We start from the raw sequence: 21,821 nt of genomic DNA, 5'->3' as shown, positions 1-21,821 counted from the left end.
GCACAAACCCAGAACCCAGTATCTAAAATCCCAAACACAAACCATCCCAAAACAGCCACGAATAATAATGAAAGTAATAACAATAAAGAACATAAACACAAAGTCACTGAGTCATGGCCACAGGACCATGACAGTTTCGAATCATATAAGGATATCCATATCTAATGCTTTCATCCAAATTTTGAAATGGAAATGATGAAATCAAATTTAGGAAGAAGACTTCTGATGTGTAAATGAATAACACCCCATATACCAAAATTGGTATGGTCAACATCTGGCCCACACAATGTGCTTACACATGGCCCACATACTGCAAAGAATGACGGCCCTTTGGTGGCCCAGATCAGGTTTGCCAGAGGTGGCCCACAGATGGGCCAGCACAAGGCCAGCTGCAGACACACTGCTGGTCCTGTGCTGGCCCAGAACAGTTTCGGCTCTGGCCCCAGATGTCAGCTTAATTTGTGCCTTAAACAAGCCATGTAATAACAACATGTGCTGGAACATAATAGTGCAAAATTAACATGAAGAAATTCTGTTCAGACAGTGAATGGACTGATTGTTATATATAGGGATGGGTATCGTTTAGATTTTGTCCGATACCAGTACCAAACCAGTACTTTTGAAACGGTGCCGGTGCTTAAACGGTGCATTTCTCGGCTTTTAAAAAAACGCTATGCGTCGCCAGGTGTTTCATCGGATTTGAAGTGTTACCTCCTTTGCACAGTATCACAGTATCACCTTAAAGCACTTTTTGCAGGCTGCTGAGTTTGCATTTTTTGCTGTGAAGTACAGCCAGACTTTTGGCCGTTTTGCCTTGGGCCTTTTTAATATGTAGCTCTGCTCTTAAAGAACGTATGTGCCTGGGCCCGCCTACTATCCTCGGAAACGTAAAATGCTAGAATCTAAAGTGTATCACATCTCAGGGAAAAAAAAGCACCAAAATGAAGCACCGAAATGTGCGCTGCTTTTCGGTCTGGTTACTACCGTTTATGTCAGAACCGGTGCCATCATGGCACCGGATACCGGTACCCATCCCTAGTTACAGTGGGGCAAAAAAGTATTTAGTCAGCCACCGATTGTGCAAGTTCCCCCACCTAAAATGATGACAGAGGTCAGTAATTTGCACCAGAGGTACACTTCAACTGTGAGAGACAGAATGTGAAAAAGAAAAATCCATGAATCCACATGGTAGGATTTGTAAAGAATTTATTCGTAAATCAGGGTGGAAAATAAGTATTTGGTCAATAACAAAAATACAACTCAATACTTTGTAACATAACCTTTGTTGGCAATAACAGAGGTCAAACGTTTACTATAGGTCTTTACCAGGTTTGCACACACAGTAGCTGGTATTTTGGCCCATTCCTCCATGCAGATCTTCTCGAGAGCAGTGATGTTTTGGGGCTGTCGCCGAGCAACACGGACTTTCAACTCCCGCCACAGATTTTCTATGGGGTTGAGGTCTGGAGACTGGCTAGGCCACTCCAGGACTTTCAAATGCTTCTTACGGAGCCACTCCTTTGTTGCCCGGGCGGTGTGTTTTGGATCATTGTCATGTTGGAAGACCCAGCCTCGTTTCATCTTCAAAGTTCTCACTGATGGAAGGAGGTTTTGGCTCAAAATCTCACGTTACATGGCCCCATTCATTCTGTCCTTAACACGGATCAGTCGTCCTGTCCCCTTGGCAGAAAAACAGCCCCATAGCATGATGTTTCCACCCCCATGCTTCACAGTAGGTATGGTGTTCTTGGGATGCAACTCAGTATTCTTCTTCCTCCAAACACGACGAGTTGAGTTTATACCAAAAAGTTCTACTTTGGTTTCATCTGACCACATGACATTCTCCCAATCCTCTGCTGTATCATCCATGTGCTCTCTGGCAAACTTCAGACGGGCCTGGACATGCACTGGCTTCAGCAGCGGAACACGTCTGGCACTGCGGGATTTGATTCCCTGCCGTTGTAGTGTGTTACTGATGGTGACCTTTGTTACTTTGGTCCCAGCTCTCTGCAGGTCATTCACCAGGTCCCCCCGTGTGGTCCTGGGATCTTTGCTCACCGTTCTCATGATCATTTTGACCCCACGGGATGAGATCTTGCGTGGAGCCCCAGATCGAGGGAGATTATCAGTGGTCTTGTATGTCTTCCATTTTCTGATGATTGCTCCCACAGTTGATTTTTTCACACCAAGCTGCTTGCCTATTGTAGATTCACTCTTCCCAGTCTGGTGCAGGTCTACAATACTTTTCCTGGTGTCCTTCGAAACCTCTTTGGTCTTGGCCATGGTGGAGTTTGGAGTCTGACTGTTTGAGGCTGTGGACAGGTGTCTTTTATACAGATGATGAGTTCAAACAGGTGCCATTCATACAGGTAACGAGTGGGGGACAGAAAAGCTTCTTACAGAAGACGTTACAGGTCTGTGAGAGCCAGAGATTTTCCTTGTTTGAGGTGACCAAATACTTATTTTCCACCCTGATTTACGAATAAATTCTTTACAAATCCTACCATGTGGATTCATGGATTTTTTTTTCACATTCTGTCTCTCACAGTTGAAGTGTACCTCTGTTGCAAATTACTGACCTCTGTCATCATTTTAGCACAATCGGTGGCTGACTAAATACTTTTTTGCCCCACTGTATATAGTGCTTTTCTACTCTCCCAGATTACTCCTAACTACATTCATACACATTCACATTCTTGACATACAGACTGGAAGAGCCAGAGATCAAACCACTAACCTTTTGATCAGTAGGTGACCTGCTCTACCTCCTGAGCTACAGCCACCCAGTGCTAAACCTGAGTAAACCCTCACTAGGTTTTGGATAAAGTGTACACTCATAAACCTGTCAAACCTGCATTTGAGAAGTTGGCTACCATAGCAGTATAGTACTGCAACATAGCATTTGGGTCTTCTAACTAAAATAGGAAAATAGGAACATAAATAGTGCCATCATTGCCAGACCTGGCCCACATCTGGCTGACATACACCCTGCCATGACACCAGTCAGTCAGAAGTGCCAACTTGATGCCGGATCCAGGCCAGTCCTGTTTCCTATGAGCCTGGGCCACATAAACCAAGCCACAATCTGGCCAGATGTGGCATGCCATCACATAAACAGTGACCCAAAACCCATATCTCTATGACATACCACTTACCATGCCAGAAGTCAGCCAGCAATGGGTGATGGTGGAACCTGGCTGTGAAAAAATATCTAGACATAGCTAAGTGATAGCCTTCAGGCTTCATCAGGTGGTGACCACCAGTTTGCACTGGAGCTTTTTGTGGCCGAGTGTGAAACGGTGGGAATAATAATTAACACCTCCAAGTCTGAAAGGGCAGAGCACCGACTGCAGATCAGGGCCGAGTTATACCCCCCAAGCAGTGGAGCTGAAGTATCTCACGTATTTGTTCCCAACTGAGGGGAGAATGGAACACTCCCTCACGTCATCTGTCAACATGAAATAATACAACACATGAGCTCTGTTGTGGCAATGAGAGAGCTGAGAATAAAAGCGAGGATGTATTTTTACCAGGCAATCTGTGTTCCTATTCTCACCCTATGGTCACAAGCTCTCATTAGTGGATGAAACAATCAGGTTGTGGACACAAGTGGCATAAATTTCTTTAGAAGAGTAGCTAGGCCATCCCTTAGAGATAGGGTGAAGAGCTTGGTTATTCAAGAGGGACACAGTGTAGAACAGCTGCTCCTCTACTTCTGCTTCTGTGCCAGTTGAGGTAGTTGGGCATCAGACTAGGATTCCTCCTGGACGCTTCCTAGGTGAGCTATTCCAGGCATGTCCTACCAGGATAAGGCCCTGGAGCAGTGGGGTAATACAGTGACTCTTGATTCTTTGGTGCCGTACTCTGCTTGATCTTTTGGTGTCAGATCCAGTGCTGTCCTAATTCTCATTCATTCTTTTTCTTCCAAATACCCAGGAAACACCAAGATTTTATCAACCACAGCATGGAGACAAAGCCTCATAACTCACAAACACAACACTTATGCTCTCACATAAATGATAGAATGGAAGGGAAAAGTGAAGAAGCTGAAGGGGGAAGAACAACTCCTCCTCCTAGTGCCATGCCCCTCAACAGCAGTAGTAAACCCCCTCCATCCAACAGCCACAATGGACATCAACGAGCTGAGGGACATGAAGAGCCAGGTGTTGGTTTATCATATGAGCCCAGGGAACAACAGGAGAATGTGGTGCTGAGGAGAGGTTTTGTCCCAAGGACAGCTCCAGAGAGGTTGGCCCAAAGAAAGTGCTCAATGGCTCAACTGCAACAGTGGGTCAACCAGCGGCGGGGCATGGCCTCGCAAGAAGACATCAACAGGTAGCTCAATATAGAAGAGAAGAAATATAACTGCTCTTTGTGTCTCCAGGTCTTCAAATATTATAAGTTATTTACTATGATTTTACACTGGCACAGTGATCATTGAATTACGTGCACACTAATAATGTAAACTATCAGAAATACAGATTATATACATTATTGTTGATTATATTAATGGAATAGAAAACCTTTCAAAAACAAATATTAAAGCAGTGCACAACTTGTTTTGTAAGGCTGTTTGAAGAAGTGTTGGTTCTCAAATGATTTTCTATAGTTTTCAGACACCTTTGGCACTAACCAAATTATTCACACTTCTTATTTAATCCCAAAAAAATATTATCACACTAATTTCAAAGATCCTATAATTAAATAAAACCTTTCAACTGTTTTTATTTTCATCTTTTCTGTTTTGTATTGTTTGTCTATAACTGCTATTTCATGAGTAAGTTTCCTTTCTGTGTTTCTAGAAAGACTTAATTTGATTTGTTTTATGAAAATGTAATGTATATATATAAAAATTAATGTGTATTTTAAAAAGGGAAAAATGTAATTTTAGTCTTTATCCTATTGTGTTTCTTAAAGAAGAACTAGACCAAGATAAACTTTCACACATTCAAATAGTTTTTCATGTCGGAAATATTCTCTAATTTTTCCTGTGCTTTCAGGCCACCCTCTTACTATTCTGTGAACCAAGAAGTCTCAGCTGGCTACTATAACTTTGTGGACGAATACTCTTTGTACCTACCAGGGGTCCGACCAGACAGCATCTGCTCTATGTCTGCTGTGGGGGGCTATGACAGACTATGGACTATTGAGCAAAAGCAACACTCTCTGAGGGATGAACCCCACCGGTTGTACAGGAAACAGATGCCCCAAGACCAATGGGGGCCACAGTACTATGGTGGAATGGAAACATCCATGAGGAGCCTGTTTATTCAGCCACGCTCCAAGTCTGTGCCCAGATCACCATCCTCATCATCGAGGCGGCCCTATTCACCAGCGTCATGCACCTATGCCTCACCTGCTCGATCACTATCCAATGGTTTTGACCGGTTTTCAGGGAGGATGAATGAAGATGCAATCTATCCACCAGTCTACAGTCTGAGAAGATCTTTCAGCTCCCCAAAGGTGAACCGGTTTACTGTGTTTGTGTGTAGCTTTGAGAAACTAATGTTTGATAAGTCTTTGAATAACATTTATCAATACAGAAAGTCAGCAGGGATAAAATCAAGACTCTCCAGTTTTGATATAGTGACACCATATTCATCTAACACCACTCTGACACTCTCACTCACCTTACTTCTATTTTGTCCTTTCTTCTTTCTATGTTCTCTTCCCTACTGCCTTTAGTATAACTACCATGGTGATAGGAGATCATTAAACCAAGGATTATACCACCACAACTACCCTGTTTCCCCTTCTGTTCACAGTAAAATGGTATGTGCTGCAAAAGTATGTAAATTGTACTTAATGCACTTCATGCTGTGGCATATGTAACTTTGTATTGTAAATGCTGTCAGCTGTGGGGTCTGGCATTATTTATCTGTATGTCCAAGTAGAGATGTCTGATCCATTTTGGTTACCTTGGCTTTGGGTAACTACTGATAATAAGCAATGATTGGGTACCATTAATACACTGTATTTGTGATTGTGAAAAATAAACTAGGAATGATATGCAAAGGGGACATTAAGGATGACTTTCACATTTTGGTCTTGTTTTTAAAGGAACTTTACAAATATATATTTATTGCATATGCATTTATTAAAACAATACATCATAAGATCAAAATAATAAGATAAAGAGTTGCTATCTATACAATATTTGTCTTTTTGATTTCCACGCTTGCCACCAATGCTGCTGCTTGATTCAGGAGGATATATTAGATTTTCAGCTCCAGCGCAACCTGGATTACCTAGATCAACAGGTAGGAGGAAACATACAGTAGTGTTTGCCAATAAATACTTTATACACACCATTTTTCATAATTCTTGACAGTTCTTACCTACTTTACTGCCCTTTAAAATCTCTTTTCTATGTTTTTTGTGTGCTTCTCTTGTATAGAGTATCTTTGGCTGTCCATTAACTTCGAAAATATGATTCCTTTATAACAGTTCAAATATTGTTCCAGTTGTCCTGTCATACAACTTTCTTCTCTGGTCTATAATCCAAGCTTCAGTTACTCAGGGAAAGCTCTCGATTTGGGATGGTCCCCAATTTTTTCGAGCACTCACCCTCAACAACAAAGTAGAAGTAAGGAAAGTAGCAGCCCCTGAGGAGGCAGGCTTCAGTTGAGACTAAAAGTATTTATAACACCACCATAACAACAAAATGTCATTTATTTTGCTCTTTTTGTATGGTATAGTGTCTTAAATAGTCAGCCTAATTTAATGTGTTGCCTACCTTCATTTCTTATTGAAGTCAAAATCAAATTAATGTATTGGCTGTGTAATGTGGGATACAGACTTTGGAGATTACATACATGAAAACTCCCATTTTTATTTATGCTTTGAATTACAGTGGAACCCCGACTTACGAAATTAATTCATTCCCGAGGGTCTTTCTTAAATCAAAAATTTTCACAAGTCGAAGCATCCATCGCGCGTTTTGACTGAGGCGATGCTGCACGATAGGCTATAGGCTAATTGCTAACTAGAAAAACAATATGTCATTCAAGTGGAACAGCGAAGCGCAAGTACGGAAGCCAAGGGGTTGTCACATGATTCGAAAGGCATTGTGAGCATTGTAGGCTCAGCCAATCAGAGCCAGCGTATTTTGTTACTCGGGCATTTTGCCGTAACACGGGCAAAAATATTGACGTTCAGTGCCTTCGTAACTTGAATTTTTTGTGAAACGGGGTATTTGTATGTCGGGGTTTCACTGTATTTGAAATTTTTTGACACCAACAAGTTGGGATGTCCTTAATATGCTCATCTTAAGTGCACAGTTCTGGTTATGATAGCTGCTGTCCACCTACAGTTAGGCCCATAAAAGTTTGGGCATTGACACAATTTGTGTAATTTATGTCTCTGTACATAACAACAGGGAATTTTAAATAAGAAAAAATGAAGTAAAGGCTTCAAGACCTTCAACAAAAGTACTGAATTAACTGTTTCCAGCCATAGTCCCACATTTTCAGGGGTTTATAAGTAACTATACTAAATGCTTAATACTTGGCTGTTTCTGTACCTGAAGGTTTGAACCGCCAGAGAGCATAGCCGTGTAAACCTCAGAATTCATCCTGCCAATTCAATCAGCAGTCACATCATTATCATCATCAGTAGTGACCTGCTTCCAAATGCAGCCATACATGTCCATGCCATAACACCTGCAACATGTTGGAAAGATAATGTTGTTCCTTTAGTTCTCCATACTTTTCTCTTCCCATCAATCAGATACCAGATAATCTTGTACCGGAATCTTGTTTAATCTATCCAAAAATTGTTTTTGTTCTCTTGCTTAGTGGCAAGTGGCAGACCACAGTAACATCCCTAAAAAGGATTTAGTAACCATCACAGTGGCAGACATCTCCAAGAAAGTGTCTCAAGCATGAAAAGTTACACAGTACCAGGCCCTGACATGATTCTAACCTACTGGTTAACAAAGCTAATTACACTCCACAAATGTCTCTCAGCACAAATGAACCAGCCGCTAATGGATGAGATACACAGAGAATGGCTAACTGAAAGACAGACAGTCCTGATACCCACGGATCCCCATATTGCACCGGTCACATCCAACTACCGACAAATAACCTTCAGCTCAACATGGAAGCTCCTGTCAGGCATCATAGTAGTTAGCATGAACAGGCACATGCAGAGGAGCAAGAAGGGGACTATTATGGAAAGACAGGTCTGTGCACCGCATCTACCACTGGCAGATAGAAGACATAGCTGATGTCAAGAAATCCTACAATGGCTAGAGAATGCTAGACTCAAAGAAAGCACAGAGGAAATAATCAAGACAGCACAGGAACATACTCTAAGCAAAAGATCCCAGGTGCAGGCTGTGCAGAGATTCCCCCAAGACAAGCAAGTAACAGCAGGGCGCAAGATAATCGCAAGTAGGGAATACATGAAATGCCCTAACCAAGTAACTAGCATAGTATACAGGGATATCTGTGCTGGGTATGGCCTGGAGGTCCAGAGGTCAAACTACCCTTGTCTTGCCTCCCAAGGGTAGTTGAGATTGACCAACCTAAGATCCTGTGGGACTTCCAGATACAAATTGATAAACAGCTGATGGCTAATCAACCGGACATAGTAGAGGTGGACAAGCAGAGGAGGATGACACCAGTGATAGATGTAGCTATACCAAATGATAGAAACACTAGGAAGTAGGAACATGAGAAACTTGAGAAATAACAAAGAGAGAGGAGTTCAAAAAGACCGTGAAGGGAACAGTAGTCCTCATGCTGGTCCATGCCAGTGCGCTTGAATGAGAGTACCCTTAACACTACTGGGTGTTTTTGAAATGGCCCACTGGTTCACCAGCTCACAGTCAGAGTACGATGCACACCAAATGGACTGGACTGGTTCTTATATAACGCTTTTCTACTCTGAGCATTCAAAGCGGTTTACACATCTTGCTTCACATAAGCACTTTTTTTTAATATGCTATTTCTATGTAAGTGCCTTCTATCTAACATTCAGATGCATTCATACTCCGATGGATGCATCAGAGAGCAACATAGGATTAGTATCTGAACCAATAATTAGTAGGCGACCTGCTTTACCACCTAAGTTACAGCGTCACTGGTGCATGTCCTCCCAAATCCCCGGCCAATGAAATCGGGCCATTATTCATTCCATCCATCCATCCATTTTCTTACACTTATCCTGGACTGGGCCGCGGGGGCAGCACCCTAAGTAGAGAAGGCCAGACCTCCTCCAGCCTCTTTTCTAGGGGAACACCAAGGCCTTCCCAGGCCAGCTGAGAGATCTCTCCAGTCACTACCCAAAGCTCATATCATAGGTAAAGGTAGGGATGTAGACCAACCAAGAAATTGAGAGCTTCGCTTTTACGCTCAGATATCTCTTCACCACAACAGACCGGCACAGCATCCGCATCACTGCAGCAGCCGCACCAATTTGTCTGTCAATCCCCCGCTCTCTTCTCTCCTCACGCATGAAAAAAACCCTGAGATAATTAAACTCCTCTACTTGGGGCAGGAACTCATCCCTGACCCGGAGTAGGCACTCGACCCTTCCGGGGCCGATTCTCATACCCGCTGCTGCTCTAGTTTGAGTTGGAGGCCATCACTTGATGAAGCCAACAGAACCCCGTCATCTGGTGGACCAGCGCTGGCCCTTGGTCACCACCAGGGTCTTGCCAGCAATGCGTACCAAACTCTTGCAATGGTTGTATAAGGTTTGAATGACAACCCATACTCCTGAAGCACCTGTCATATGTGGTCAAATGCCTTCTCCAAGTCAAAACACATGCAGACTGGTTGGGCAAACTCACATGCCCCATCAAGTATCCTCCATAGCATGAAGGGCTTGTCCAGTATTAAAACCGCATTTTCCCTCTTGTATCGACTAACAGACGGAAAATCATTTCCAACACCTTGGCATCTAGACCCAGGAGATTTTACCCTTTCCCCCAGGGTGGAAGCAAGCAGACCGTCCCAGGCTCCGCAGCAGCAGGGAGGCCCCGCATCCCAGATCCCAATCGGACGGCCAACACCTCCTTCCAGCTCCCTCGCCCCAATGGCCAGTCATTCCTTTTGAATAATTTTTTAACCCTGTCCAGCCATCGGCAATTCGCTGCCGCCTGCTTGAAGTTGTATAGCTGGCAGTTCCACCACTGTCTGGACTAGCACCTCCAACTAGTGATGTGTCGGTCGCGAACGAAACGGCTCTTAGAGCCGGGTCTTTGAAGTGAACGACGCGAGCCGTGGGTTTTTTTTTCTTCTTTCTCTCACCCTCTCTCTTGAACTTTTTTTCCGCTTCACTTCGCACGCGACCTGTGCTTTGCGCTGGGAAGAGGGGGGAGGGCTGGTAGTTACACTCTTAGTAGCACAGGAACAGAGTGGGAGGGAGAGATAGAGAAAGAGAGCCAGTGACAACAACGTCACATTAAAAAGGTATAGTAATGGTCCACAACTATTTTCAGTTGCGGATGATAAAGGATTCAGAAAGTTTATTCATGCAGGCCCATATGACAGAGAATGTACATCTTCTTTTTGTTTTTATATTTTAATTTATATTTAATTGTGTTGTGACTTGCAGTGTTTTATGTTGTTTTACTTTAAATTTGTTTAAAAGGAAAAATCTGAAAATTTAAATAGTTAAAAGTTGAAATGTAAATAGTTGGTTTTTGTATTATATGATTTCTTTTTAACATTTTATGTGGAGTGAATAAACAAAAGTATATTTAAAGTATATTTACGGCACATACAAACCCCGAAGCACGTAGAAACTCCAAAACACGTAAAAACTCCATAGCACATACAAACTCCGAAGCAAGTACAAACCCCGAAGCACGTAAAAATTCCAAAACACGTAAAAACTTCATAGCACGTACAAACTCCGAAGCACGTACAAACCCCGAAGCACATAAAAACTCCAAAACACGTACAAACTCTGAAGGACGTACAAACCCTGAAGCACGTACAAACACCAAAACACGTAAAAACTCCAAAACATGTACAAACTGCATAGCACGTACAAACTCTGAAGGACGTACAAACCCTGAAGCACGTACAAACACCAAAACACGTAAAAACTCCATAGCACGTACAAACTCCGAAGCACATACAAAACACAACAGAAGTGCTCCATGATGCTAGGCGCAGTGTTGAGCTTTTGTTACCTAGTGGCTACACAAGCCAGGAAGTAGCAACGACTGGATTTGGTGTGTGGTAGTAACAGGTAAATGAAAAGTTTTTGAATTATTTGAATATATATGAGTGCTTGTGTATAAATACACAAACAATACACATATGCTTTTAATTGTGTAATTTAAGTGATCTAGGTAGCTCTGTTTTGGAAGTTCAGTTAACGCTAGAAATGTGTTTTGGAGTTTGTACGTGCTTTGGGATTTGTACGTGCTTTGTTTCAAGGGGCCACCGTATATATTTATATATAAGCATACACAAATAAAACCACATTTTTTTTACATTACTAATTCCTTTTCTGCATAATTTTATATTGTTGTTAATAATAAATTAAAGCAACAAAACAATCTGAAGAGCCGCTTGGGACCCGAAAGAGCCGGCTCTTCTTAGTGAGCCGAGCCGAAAGAGCCGGTTCTCTAAAAAGAGCTGGAAATCCCATCACTACCTCCAACTGTTGTGGAGGTCATCGATTTGTCATCACACTACTGGGTTTCAGCACCACTAGCACTAAGGAATAATGGTGACTGCTTATTTTATTGTACACTCAACCCCTCCCCTGCAGCTGAGATTTCACTGAAGATATACATGGAGAATCAGCTGAATTCAGGTCTGATTCACTGGCATGTATGGCATTAAAATTAAAATGTGCAAGCATAGTGACAAGAAGATCTCTAGAGTGAATTCAACATAACTGAATGCTGCACTTGGCAGGATATTTGAGCCACAGTTGTGAAAACTGCTAATTATTTATAGTCGTAGTCCCAAAATATATCAAACACTCTCGTGTGTGGCCAGAACATTGGTTGCGATACAGATTTGTTACTTACAATCTTAATGTCACCACCCCACAACACAAACAGGATTTAGTCAATCCAAAAGCAATCCGTGTCACGCTCGTCTTTTTACCCCTTCTGCTGTGATTATCGGGGATCCCATAATTTGAAATATTGGTTTCGTTAATGTGGTCACATGTTGTTTTACTTTTTTCTCTCACACTTCTGAATTGCTTATGTTTAAGCTCAACCTTGACATTACTGTTTGCTTTCTAATTATTTATCACCCTTTTAAAGGGGTGAATTGAAATTTTTAGAAAAAAGTGGAAATTTATGATTTTGTTTTATTTTATGTACTTGTTGGTTTTGTTTGTTTTTGTTGGTATGTAATTTTAATGTCATGTTGACTAGATTGAAAACTGTTACTGCTCAATTTAGTCAAGTTTAACAGTACAGGAACTGTTGATCTCAGAAAAGAACATAACCATTGATCTCAATAATTTTGTGAATAAATAGAATCATTGAGATTTTATTTCAATGTAAAGATGTAATTGGGCTTTACATTACTTTAATAAAGACCAGAATATATATTTTATGTTTTCGTCTCAGTGGAACAGTATACAGTCTCTGATTGATAATGACAGGCAAATCATTTTTTACAGGTGCCTCCTTTCCAGGATATAAACTACAGAGAACTGCATCCTACACTGAAACTCAATGAGATCGAAACCAGTGTAAGAGTTTTGCATTCACACCCAAATGATGTGCTTTTTATTTTTTTATACAGTGCATGGTGAGAAGTATGTGAGCACTCATTTCCCCATGTTTGTATGTCCTGTAGACTAGGAACCTAATCTCAACTTTACAGTCCACAATAATCTCCAAAAGTTGATTCTGTTCATCTGGATGTAGCGTTTTTGAAAACGCTACGTCCAGATGAACAGAATCAACTTTTGGAGATTTACTTTCCTGGATGATTGAGAATGCATCAAGAAGTCCACAATAATATATTTACAATATAGTTTTCCTAGTTTTTGCATGAGGGTGAACATTGTAAGCAAAACAATAAAAAATATAATTACAGTAACCCTATTTATTAAATGTCTTAAATCAGTTGCTACTCAGTTTAGTGGTTGAAACTAGAAGGGGTAGCAGATTAAGAGTCACATATTGCATACAAATGTGATGTTTTTGTGCACATATATACTATGCTGTATATTTTTTACTGACATATACACACTGCTGTCCTGTCTTAGTTTTATATGTCCTTCCTGGTGTCTCTCAAATTCACAAAATAACCACTCCTTGTTACACAGAAGCTCTTGGGGCGATTATGTGAGCAGAACCAGATTTTGAAAGACCATGAGGCAGTTGTCCACAGACTGAGAATGAATAAGGTACACAATTTTCCTCGGAAATGTGACATTTTATTGTGAAATTCTTAAGAAACGCTTCGTCCTGTGAAGATGGCCAAATTTAGGGTATTAGTATAAAACTATGAAATCACTGGAGTTTTTTAATAGCTACTGAACACAGCAATGTACTACTGTCATGGTAAAGGAAACCCATAAAGCCTTATTTGTCCTAACCATATTTGAAGATAATATACTTTATATATCAGAGGAAAGCAATTTAACTCAGTACATTAGAACAACCTAGCTATTAATACAACCTTACCTTTAGTCAACACTTAATTTGTGGTGACTTCAAGCTGTATTTTGTGGTGTTGTTGTACGGGACCTCTTTACACTGAAAGTTGTTTTGTTTTTCACCACCCTGGCCTCTTTTTTCATTACAGTCAGCACGACTTTGAAACAAATGTATTTCAACTGGAGGAATGTCTCGTGCCTATGTGGATTCTGAGGGGATGCGTCGCTCTGGCAAGCTTTGAAAAAAGTGTTATCTGTTGTGTTTTAACCCAAAGCATGATTTTTTTCTAACCCTAACCAAGTAGTTTTACTCCCTGCGGTGAGGCTGAATTGTTCCAATACAACAACCCCACTAACTACAGCACAATTAATGACCACAGAGTTGAATCAACGTCTTCTGACTCTTGCGTTAAATTAGTGCACAATGTAGTGTTTCTTCTGGTCAGTTAGCATGTATCGTAGCTAATAATTTCACTCATTTATTTATGTGAAACCATTATAACCTTACATCCGAATATTTAGATGAAATGTGTATGTTCTCTTAAATAGATCAACAGGGATGTTGCAGTGCACTGTCTATTTACTAAATAAGCAGAAAAACTAATTTTCAACAAAACACTTGCTGTTACCAGGACAGCCTAGAGGAAGCACTGTTGGCTACTCATCAGGAAATGGAGATATACCATAACCAGCCTTTAATCATGGAAAAGCTGCAGTTCAAAAAGGAAACTCAGCAGAACCAGCTGATTAACATCAGAGGGGAGCTCTCCCAGGCCTCCAGTGTGAGTTCAGTAACTTGTCTGTATTTCAAAAAATGCACAGCTCCACGTGATTGTGCAATGTACATCTGCTCATTAAATGTTCTATTTATTATATGTCTAAATCAAACAGTCTGAATATTGCTGACAGTATAAATAATACTATTTTTTTTTTTTGGTATGTCTCTCAGGCTTTAACAACTGCTTGCATGGAGTTTGAAGCATTAGAGGATGAGGCCAATGCCATCCATGGAGACCTGTGGGAGCAGCTTAATGCTGGAGGACAGGTAAAAGGTCACAATGTAATATAATACATATATTATTAATATTATTATTAATATAAAGCGCCTCGAGGCGACTTTTGTTGTGATTTGGCGCTATATAAATAAAATTTAATTGAAATTGAATTGAACAATATCATCATATCTGTAATCCCCCCCCCCCCCTTTTTTTAATTAATCATTATTTTTTGGTTATTTTACAGTAAGAGATTATCTAGTCACAATTATTCAGCCAGCCACCACCATCTACTTTTTTTGATTTGTAGTAACTGTCATTTTTTCTTTATTTGTCTGTTTTGAATGATTTTTAATGATGACAACAAAACAAAAAACGAAAACAAGACAGCAGAGGTTTTGATGTGATATAAGTTATTAATCTAAAAATCTGATTAAATATTTTTACAGCAACTGGCTATTATAGGGTTTTTGCAACCTTAGGTCAAAGGAGGTTGGCTGGCTACATTCTGTTGATTTGTGTCAAAGTGACACTGGAAAACAATTTTAAATATTAAGCTTGTGTGAATTACATATAAGTAATTCCAGAGGCTAATTTAACAAGTTTGTCACTGTTAAATTAGCCTCTGGAATGGAAAAAATGAGATTAAATTGAAAAAAGCCAGATATGCAGGATATGCACATTTTGTGATTAATTTGGAACGTTTAAATTAAGCAAAGTGAGCCTGCTTTTTCTGCCAGTTTCTAATTATTAACTAAACAACGTTTTATTGACTCTCTCAATTGATAAAAATCCAGTAATATCAACACCTAAACCTAAATCTCACTTTAAAACAGAGTCCGCTGCTCACCAGTCCTACAAGCACTTGCAGCCCATTTGTTCATTGTAATTTCTGACACTGATTTCCTAATCTAATCTCTTTATGTTACCGGCCCCTCCTTTACCTTCCCTGGGTGCACCTTGTGGAACAGAGTTTAGTGGGGGAGAAGTGGTTGATAAAGATGAACAAACACAAAAAGGTGGAGCTGAAAAGCTGAGAGAGAAAAAGAAAATAGAAATAGATGCAGCAAACTCTCATATTCACTGACAGTCAGGTGTCAGGGCTGCTGCTGCACTGTCAACAGTACCAGCAACAACTAGTAACCAGCCCTCGCAATCCCAAGAAGTGCCAGAGAATGGATAATTGAATTTTCAATTTAATTCAATTTTATTTATACAGCATCAAATCACAACAACAGTGGCCTCACGGCACTTTATATTGTAAGGTAGACCCTACAATAATACATACAGAGAAAAAAACAAAAACAATCATATGACCCCCTATGAGCAAGGACTTTGGTGACAGTGGGAAGGAAAAACTCCCTTTTAACAGGAAGAAACCTCCAGCAGAACCAGGCTCAGGGAGGGGCGGGGTCATCTGCTGCGACCAGTTGGGGTGAGAGAAGGAAGACCGGATAAAGACATGCTGCGGAAGAGAGACAGAGATAAATAACGAGTATGATTCAGTGCAGAGAGGTCTATTAACACATAGTGAATGAAGAACAAACACCCAATGCATCATGGGAATCCCCCAGCAGCCTACATTTATTGCAGCATAACTAAGGGAGGATTCAGGGTCACCTGGTCCAGCCCTAACTATATGCTTTAGCAAAAAGGAAAGTTTGAAGCCTAATCTTGAAAGTAGAGATAGTGTCTGTCTCCTGAATTCAAACTGGAAGCTGGTTCCACAGAAGAGGGGCCTGAAAACTGTGGGCTCTGCCTCCCATTCTACTTTTAAATACTCTAGGAACAACAAGTAAGCCTGCAGTGTGAGAGCAAAGTGCTCTAATAGGGTGATATGGTACTACAAGGTCATTAAGATAAGATGGGGCCTGATTATTTAAGACCTTGTATGTGAGGAGCACAATTTTGAATTCTGGATTAGCAGTCCCAACAACAGAGTGAGGATGAGATGGAAGAAGGTATAATTGTCATGGTCAGAAAATAGATGGCGGGATGTAATTAGAGCAGGAGATTCCAGCAAAAAGTGAACTACTTTGTCAATAAGCGACTGCTAATAGCTAAAGATTAGCTTTTAATTGTGACATGTTGCACTGTAGTGTAACTAAGGTCCCAACCCAACAACAACTGTACAAACCTGATTAAAACAGAGGGAGAGGCAGAAAATATGTGCACAGGAGGAGATTAGGGCAAAGTGGACACACAGAAGGACTGGAGTACCATGACAAGTAAGCCAGCAGTCTAAGAACAAAGTGGTAGACTATGAGGTCTTTAAGATAAGATGGGAAGCATGTATAATTTAAATAGAACATATCCTTGCACATAAGCCTGTGAACTCTGTAATTGACCTCATTGTATGAAGAGGACTCCACATTAATATGAACAAATTTGAGTATATCAGATAGATATGATTCAAACCATTGTAGCACAGTACCTTTTAATACCTGTGACATGCTCTGTAATAAAACGCAATGATCAACAGTATCTAAAGTTGCACTGAGGTCAAGTAAAACATGCACACGGTAAGTCCACTGTCAGAGGCCATAAGAAGATCATTGTGATCTTCAGTAATCATGTTTCTGCCTTTTTGAAGCTCTTCAAATAAATAGTTCCTCTGCAGATGAGCAGTTAGCTGTTTTATGACTGCTATTTCAAGAATTTTTCTGATAAAAGGATAGTTAGAGAATGTCCTTTAACTAGCTAAGACAGTTAAGTAAAGTGATGGCTTTTTAAGTAATGGTTTAATCACTGCCACCTTAAAGGCCTGTGGTATGCAGCCCAGTAATAGGGACTGATTGAGCGCCTTTATATGATTAAAGCATTAATTTATGGTAGTATTTCTTTGAGCAGTCAGATGTTATGAATAAATGATTCTCTAACGGTTAAAAATCTTTGTGTAATGAAATTCATAAAGTTGTTACTGGTTAAGGTTAAAGGAATGCTTGGCTTAACAGAGCTATGACTCTGAAAATAAACCTCTTATTTTCTTAAGTCAGTGACTTAGTGAGCTTTATGGAGGAGCAAACTCTTTCCAGCCTAAACGATCATCTTCTAAACTAGTGAGATGCCATTCCTCTCCAGCTCATAAAATGCGCCTTTGAGAGTTATTTTAGGGAGTCGAGCCTGATTTGAGTCTTCTTTCCGAAGAGCCATATTATCCAGAGTTGAATGCCATTGGGATGTTTCATGTCTGCTGTAGCTGACGGCGTGGAGTGGAGTGTGTGGACCCAAAGGCAGATAAATGGAGACAGAAATGGAGCAAACAAAAAGAGAGCCGTTTATTTCTGGCTGAACAAAAAAACAAACAGTCATGGGGAGACTGAGAAAAATTATCAAAACTAAACAGGGCAACGCTAAACAAAAAACACAAGATATATATCAAGAAAAGTACAAAAACCTATTATCCATTACTTCTACGTAATCTTTGTGTAACCAAAGATTACCACTACCACTACAAACTTTTTAAACAACATTTAGAAAAAACAAAGAAAACAAAATGAGTATATTACAAATACTAGTGCATGCGAAGTAAGTACTCAGAATGATATTCTCTGCTATCTTAGTGGAGGTCTGCTATCATATATTTTATATATATCTAATCCTTTAATGATTCCATAACAACAGATTTTGTTTGTTTTTTCCTCTTTTTTTGTTAAAATGAAACAAAAAAAAATGCCAGCAATTTCGATGACATGTAGTTATTTTTTTCCATCCATCCATCCATCCATCCATCCATCTTCATCCGCTTTATCCGGGGCCGGGTCGCGGGAGCAGCAGCCTAAGCAAAGAGGCCCAGACCTCCCTCTCCCCAGCCACCTCCTCCAGCTTATCCGGGGGAACACCAATTCCACATTCTTTCCACATAACTGAAATTAATAAATGGACCTGACTGTTATTAGTATTAGGGTCTAATTTCTGCTATTTTTCCTTGTAATTTCTTTTTAGAGTGAATTAGTTCGGCGGCACATCCAAAAAGAGTTTTGGAGAGTCCAGGATGTATTAGAAGGTCTACAAAAGAACAGCTTATCCAGAGGCATAAAAACAGCCAAGGGTAGAGGTAAAAGAAACTAAACTAATCTTGAACATAATGGCCTGTGTTTCTACCTTCTATCTAATGGCCTTTTCCTGACACTTTAAGTTTGTTTCTCTTTTCAGTTGACAGTGGTGCATCAGGGTCCTTTACCACCAATAGTCCAGCAAGCCCACTGAGCTCAGTAAGCCTTACCAGTCCACTGAGCCCCTACTCCCCAGTGCCTGTTTGCCAGGCTTCTCCAACCAAGGAGTTGGGTCTGGAGGTAAGCACTTAATCCTAAATTGCATAGAAGAGGAAATTCTAAACGTCCCAAGCCATGCCTTGTGCCTAATTTCAAACCTGACAAAATGCCAAACCATGGACCCCAAAGTTATAGGGAAGCTGACCCAGTGTCTTATGCAGAACATATAAATTATTATGGTTGTGAAAACTGTGAGCATACTTTTCATAGATTACTCTAGCTTTCTAGAACCTCAGGGAGTCCTTAAGGACATTAAACCCTGTAGAGGAGGAAATAGATCAAAAAGGGACTAACTAAGCTATAAACCCAGGAAAGGCCAGAGAACAGACCAGTTTTCTTGGTGTACAATGCCAATATTCTGAATATACCAATCAGCACTCAGATGCAATCCATATCCATTCTGATACTCGAGAGATTAATTAGTTAACCTTCGAAGGTTGCAGAGATGAAGCCAAGCTTGTCCTCAGAAAACATGTCGTAACATGCTTACATCTTGATCATTGTTAGTTTTCCCATGATTACTGGGGTGTTTCCTAACATCGGGCTCATTCAGTAAGTGTTTAAGTAAATAGTTCATTACATCAGTGTGCATTTAAAAAAACACAGGTATGACATTTTTATTCTTAATTAATAACTTAATATACAACCTGTTTGATGAAAGGTGTTTTCATAATTTCTAAATAATGGCTTCACTATTTGTAAATTTAAGAACAAATCATTTATTTATTAGCTGTTCATAGCATCGTATTGCCATGCTATAGCTGTCCTGGCTGCCATGTTTTTTTGCAATGTTCTGTGGAGGTCTGGAGTGGTGCCTTTAAAATGGGAGATTGGGGTAGTTGTTCCCATATTTAAGAAAGAGGACAAGAGATTATGCTCCAATTATAGGGGGATCACAGTGGGAAAATCTATGCCAGGACTGGAGAGGGGAGTCCATCTGTTTGTTGAACCTTAGATTCAGGAGGAACAAAGCAGTTTCGTTCCTTGTCTTAGAACTCCTCTTTATCCACTCAAGGATATTCAAGGATGCACGTGAGTTTGCCCAACCAGTCTAAATGTCCAGCTTTGTCCAGCCACTGGTAGGATGTCAGCCACTTCCTCTATCTGTCGGTGGTACATACTGTGCAGGGTCCTGTCCTTCCATGATGGTTCCTCCTCTTTCTTGGGTTTCTGCTGCCTAAGATATTCACTGAGCACACAGTCAGTTGTGGCTGTCTTTTTGATGTACTCAAGGATTTTTGTTGTCTCATCGTGGACTGTGGTACTGACACTCACCAGTCCCTGGCCTCCTTCCTTCCACTTAGCATACAGCCTCAGGGTGCTGGACTTGGAGTGAAACCCTCCAAGCATGGTCAGGAGCATCCTGGTCTTGGTGTCAGGATCTTGTTCTTACCATTCAGCTGACTCTTCAAGACTTGCCTGACCTTCTGCAGGTACTTGGTGTTTGCATCTTTCCTAACGGGCTCCTCGTTGTTCCCATTTGCCTGTGGGATTCCCAGGTACCAGGTTCTCCAATCCGAACAACATTCCGATGTCATTGCTGTATATCCTGGTGGTGTGGATCAGTGAATCGGCATACAGCTTGATGTCATCCATGTAGAGGAGGTGGCTAACAACTGCTCAACTCCGTAGTCAGTATCCGTAGCCAGTCTTGTCAATGATTTCACTGAGGGGGTTCAGGCCTATGCAGAACAGCAGTGAGGACAGAGCATCTCCTTGGTAGATCCCGCACTTGATGCTGACTTGTGCTATGGACTTAAAGTTGACCTCTAGTGTTGTACGCCACATCCCCATTGAGTTCCTGATGAAGGATCTTGGGGTCCTGTTGATCTTGTATAGGTCTAGGCATTCCAGGATACAGTTGTGGGGCATTAAGTCATAGGCCGTCTTGTAATCAATCCAGGTAGTGCACACGTTAGTCAGCCTCATCTTGCAGTCTGGTGTGACTGGTCTGTCTCCCAGTAGCTGGTGTTTTGCGCCTCTGGTATTCTTGCCAATCCCTTTCTGTGCCCCGCTCATGTATTGAGCCATATGCCTGTTCATCTTAGCCACTATGATGACTGTCAGGTGGTACTGAGGCAGGTTATTGGCCAGATGGGACCGGTCGCTTCTGGGGATCAGGATTGCCTGGCCTTCAGTTAGCCATTCTGGGTGTCTCTCATCGACAAGCAGCTGGTTCATTTGTGCTGCCAGACGCTTGTGGAGTGCAGTCAGCTTCTTCATCCATTAGGTGTGAACCATGTCGGGGCCTGGTGCTGTCCAACTCTTCATACTGGAGACCCTTTCTTGGATGTCTGCCACTGTGATGGTTACTGGACCCTGTTCATGGAGGTTCCTGTGGTCTGCTTCTAGATCCACTAGCCACTGAGCATTGCTGTTATGAGTTGCATCCTTCTCATATATGTTCTTTCAGTATTTTCCAGTCTCCAGCTTTGTTGGTGCTGTTCTCATATTGTTCTCATACTGTTCCCCTGCCACTGAGAGTACACTTTGGATGGTTCTGCAGAGAACAGCTGGTTCATTCTCCTGCTTTCTATTTCTCTGGTGTACCTTGTCAAGTGGCTGGCCAAGGCTGTGAATCTTTGCTTGGCAGTTTCCAAGGCCTCCAGTATGGACAGCTTGCTGTACGTCTTAGGCACCTTCTCCATTGCACCTCTCTGCAGCTCCGATACTTGATCCCCCTGACATGTTGTCCAGGCTCCCCCTTGCCATAACATTTGTTTTGTACCTTGTCAATCTCTAGCTGTGAGAGCAGTTCCTTCTTCTGAATGTTGAAATACTGAGCTCCTAGCTGTTTCGAAATCAACAGCGCCCTATTTTCTTCTCTTTCCCACTTATGCCATATTGTTCCAGTAGCCCACTTCTCATCAAGGTGTCCTGGTTTCTCAACACCTGACATGCACCTTGTTTTGTGTGTGTGTGTGTGTGTGTGTGTGTGTGTGTGTGTGTGTGTGTG

At 41.2% G+C, this 21,821-nt stretch overlaps 1 protein-coding gene across 6 annotated transcripts in view; it reads left to right on the top strand.

The window, feature by feature from the left end:
* plekha6 (pleckstrin homology domain containing, family A member 6) overlaps positions 1-21,821 on the top strand; it is a 57,979-nt gene that overhangs the window by 19,218 nt on the left and 16,940 nt on the right. For 3 of the 6 annotated variants that reach the window (XM_013907909.1, XM_013907912.1, XM_013907907.1), the window contains 10 exons: positions 3,937-4,335; positions 5,001-5,463; positions 5,686-5,772; positions 6,207-6,260; positions 12,610-12,681; positions 13,264-13,344; positions 14,229-14,378; positions 14,546-14,641; positions 18,537-18,648; positions 18,747-18,886. In XM_013907909.1, coding sequence (XP_013763363.1) covers positions 3,965-4,335; positions 5,001-5,463; positions 5,686-5,772; positions 6,207-6,260; positions 12,610-12,681; positions 13,264-13,344; positions 14,229-14,378; positions 14,546-14,641; positions 18,537-18,648; positions 18,747-18,886 — 1,626 coding nt within the window. In that variant the 5' untranslated portion in view covers positions 3,937-3,964. The remainder of the gene's footprint in view (positions 1-3,936; positions 4,336-5,000; positions 5,464-5,685; positions 5,773-6,206; positions 6,261-12,609; positions 12,682-13,263; positions 13,345-14,228; positions 14,379-14,545; positions 14,642-18,536; positions 18,649-18,746; positions 18,887-21,821) is intronic. The other 3 variants (XM_013907908.1, XM_013907910.1, XM_013907911.1) reach the window with 3 other exon arrangements.

Source organism: Pundamilia nyererei, unplaced genomic scaffold, assembly GCF_000239375.1.
Source record: "Pundamilia nyererei isolate P.nyererei 1_Seehausen unplaced genomic scaffold, PunNye1.0 scaffold00606, whole genome shotgun sequence".
NCBI classification, from domain to species: domain Eukaryota; kingdom Metazoa; phylum Chordata; class Actinopteri; order Cichliformes; family Cichlidae; genus Pundamilia; species Pundamilia nyererei.
This window is presented reverse-complemented; position numbering and strand designations above follow the sequence as displayed.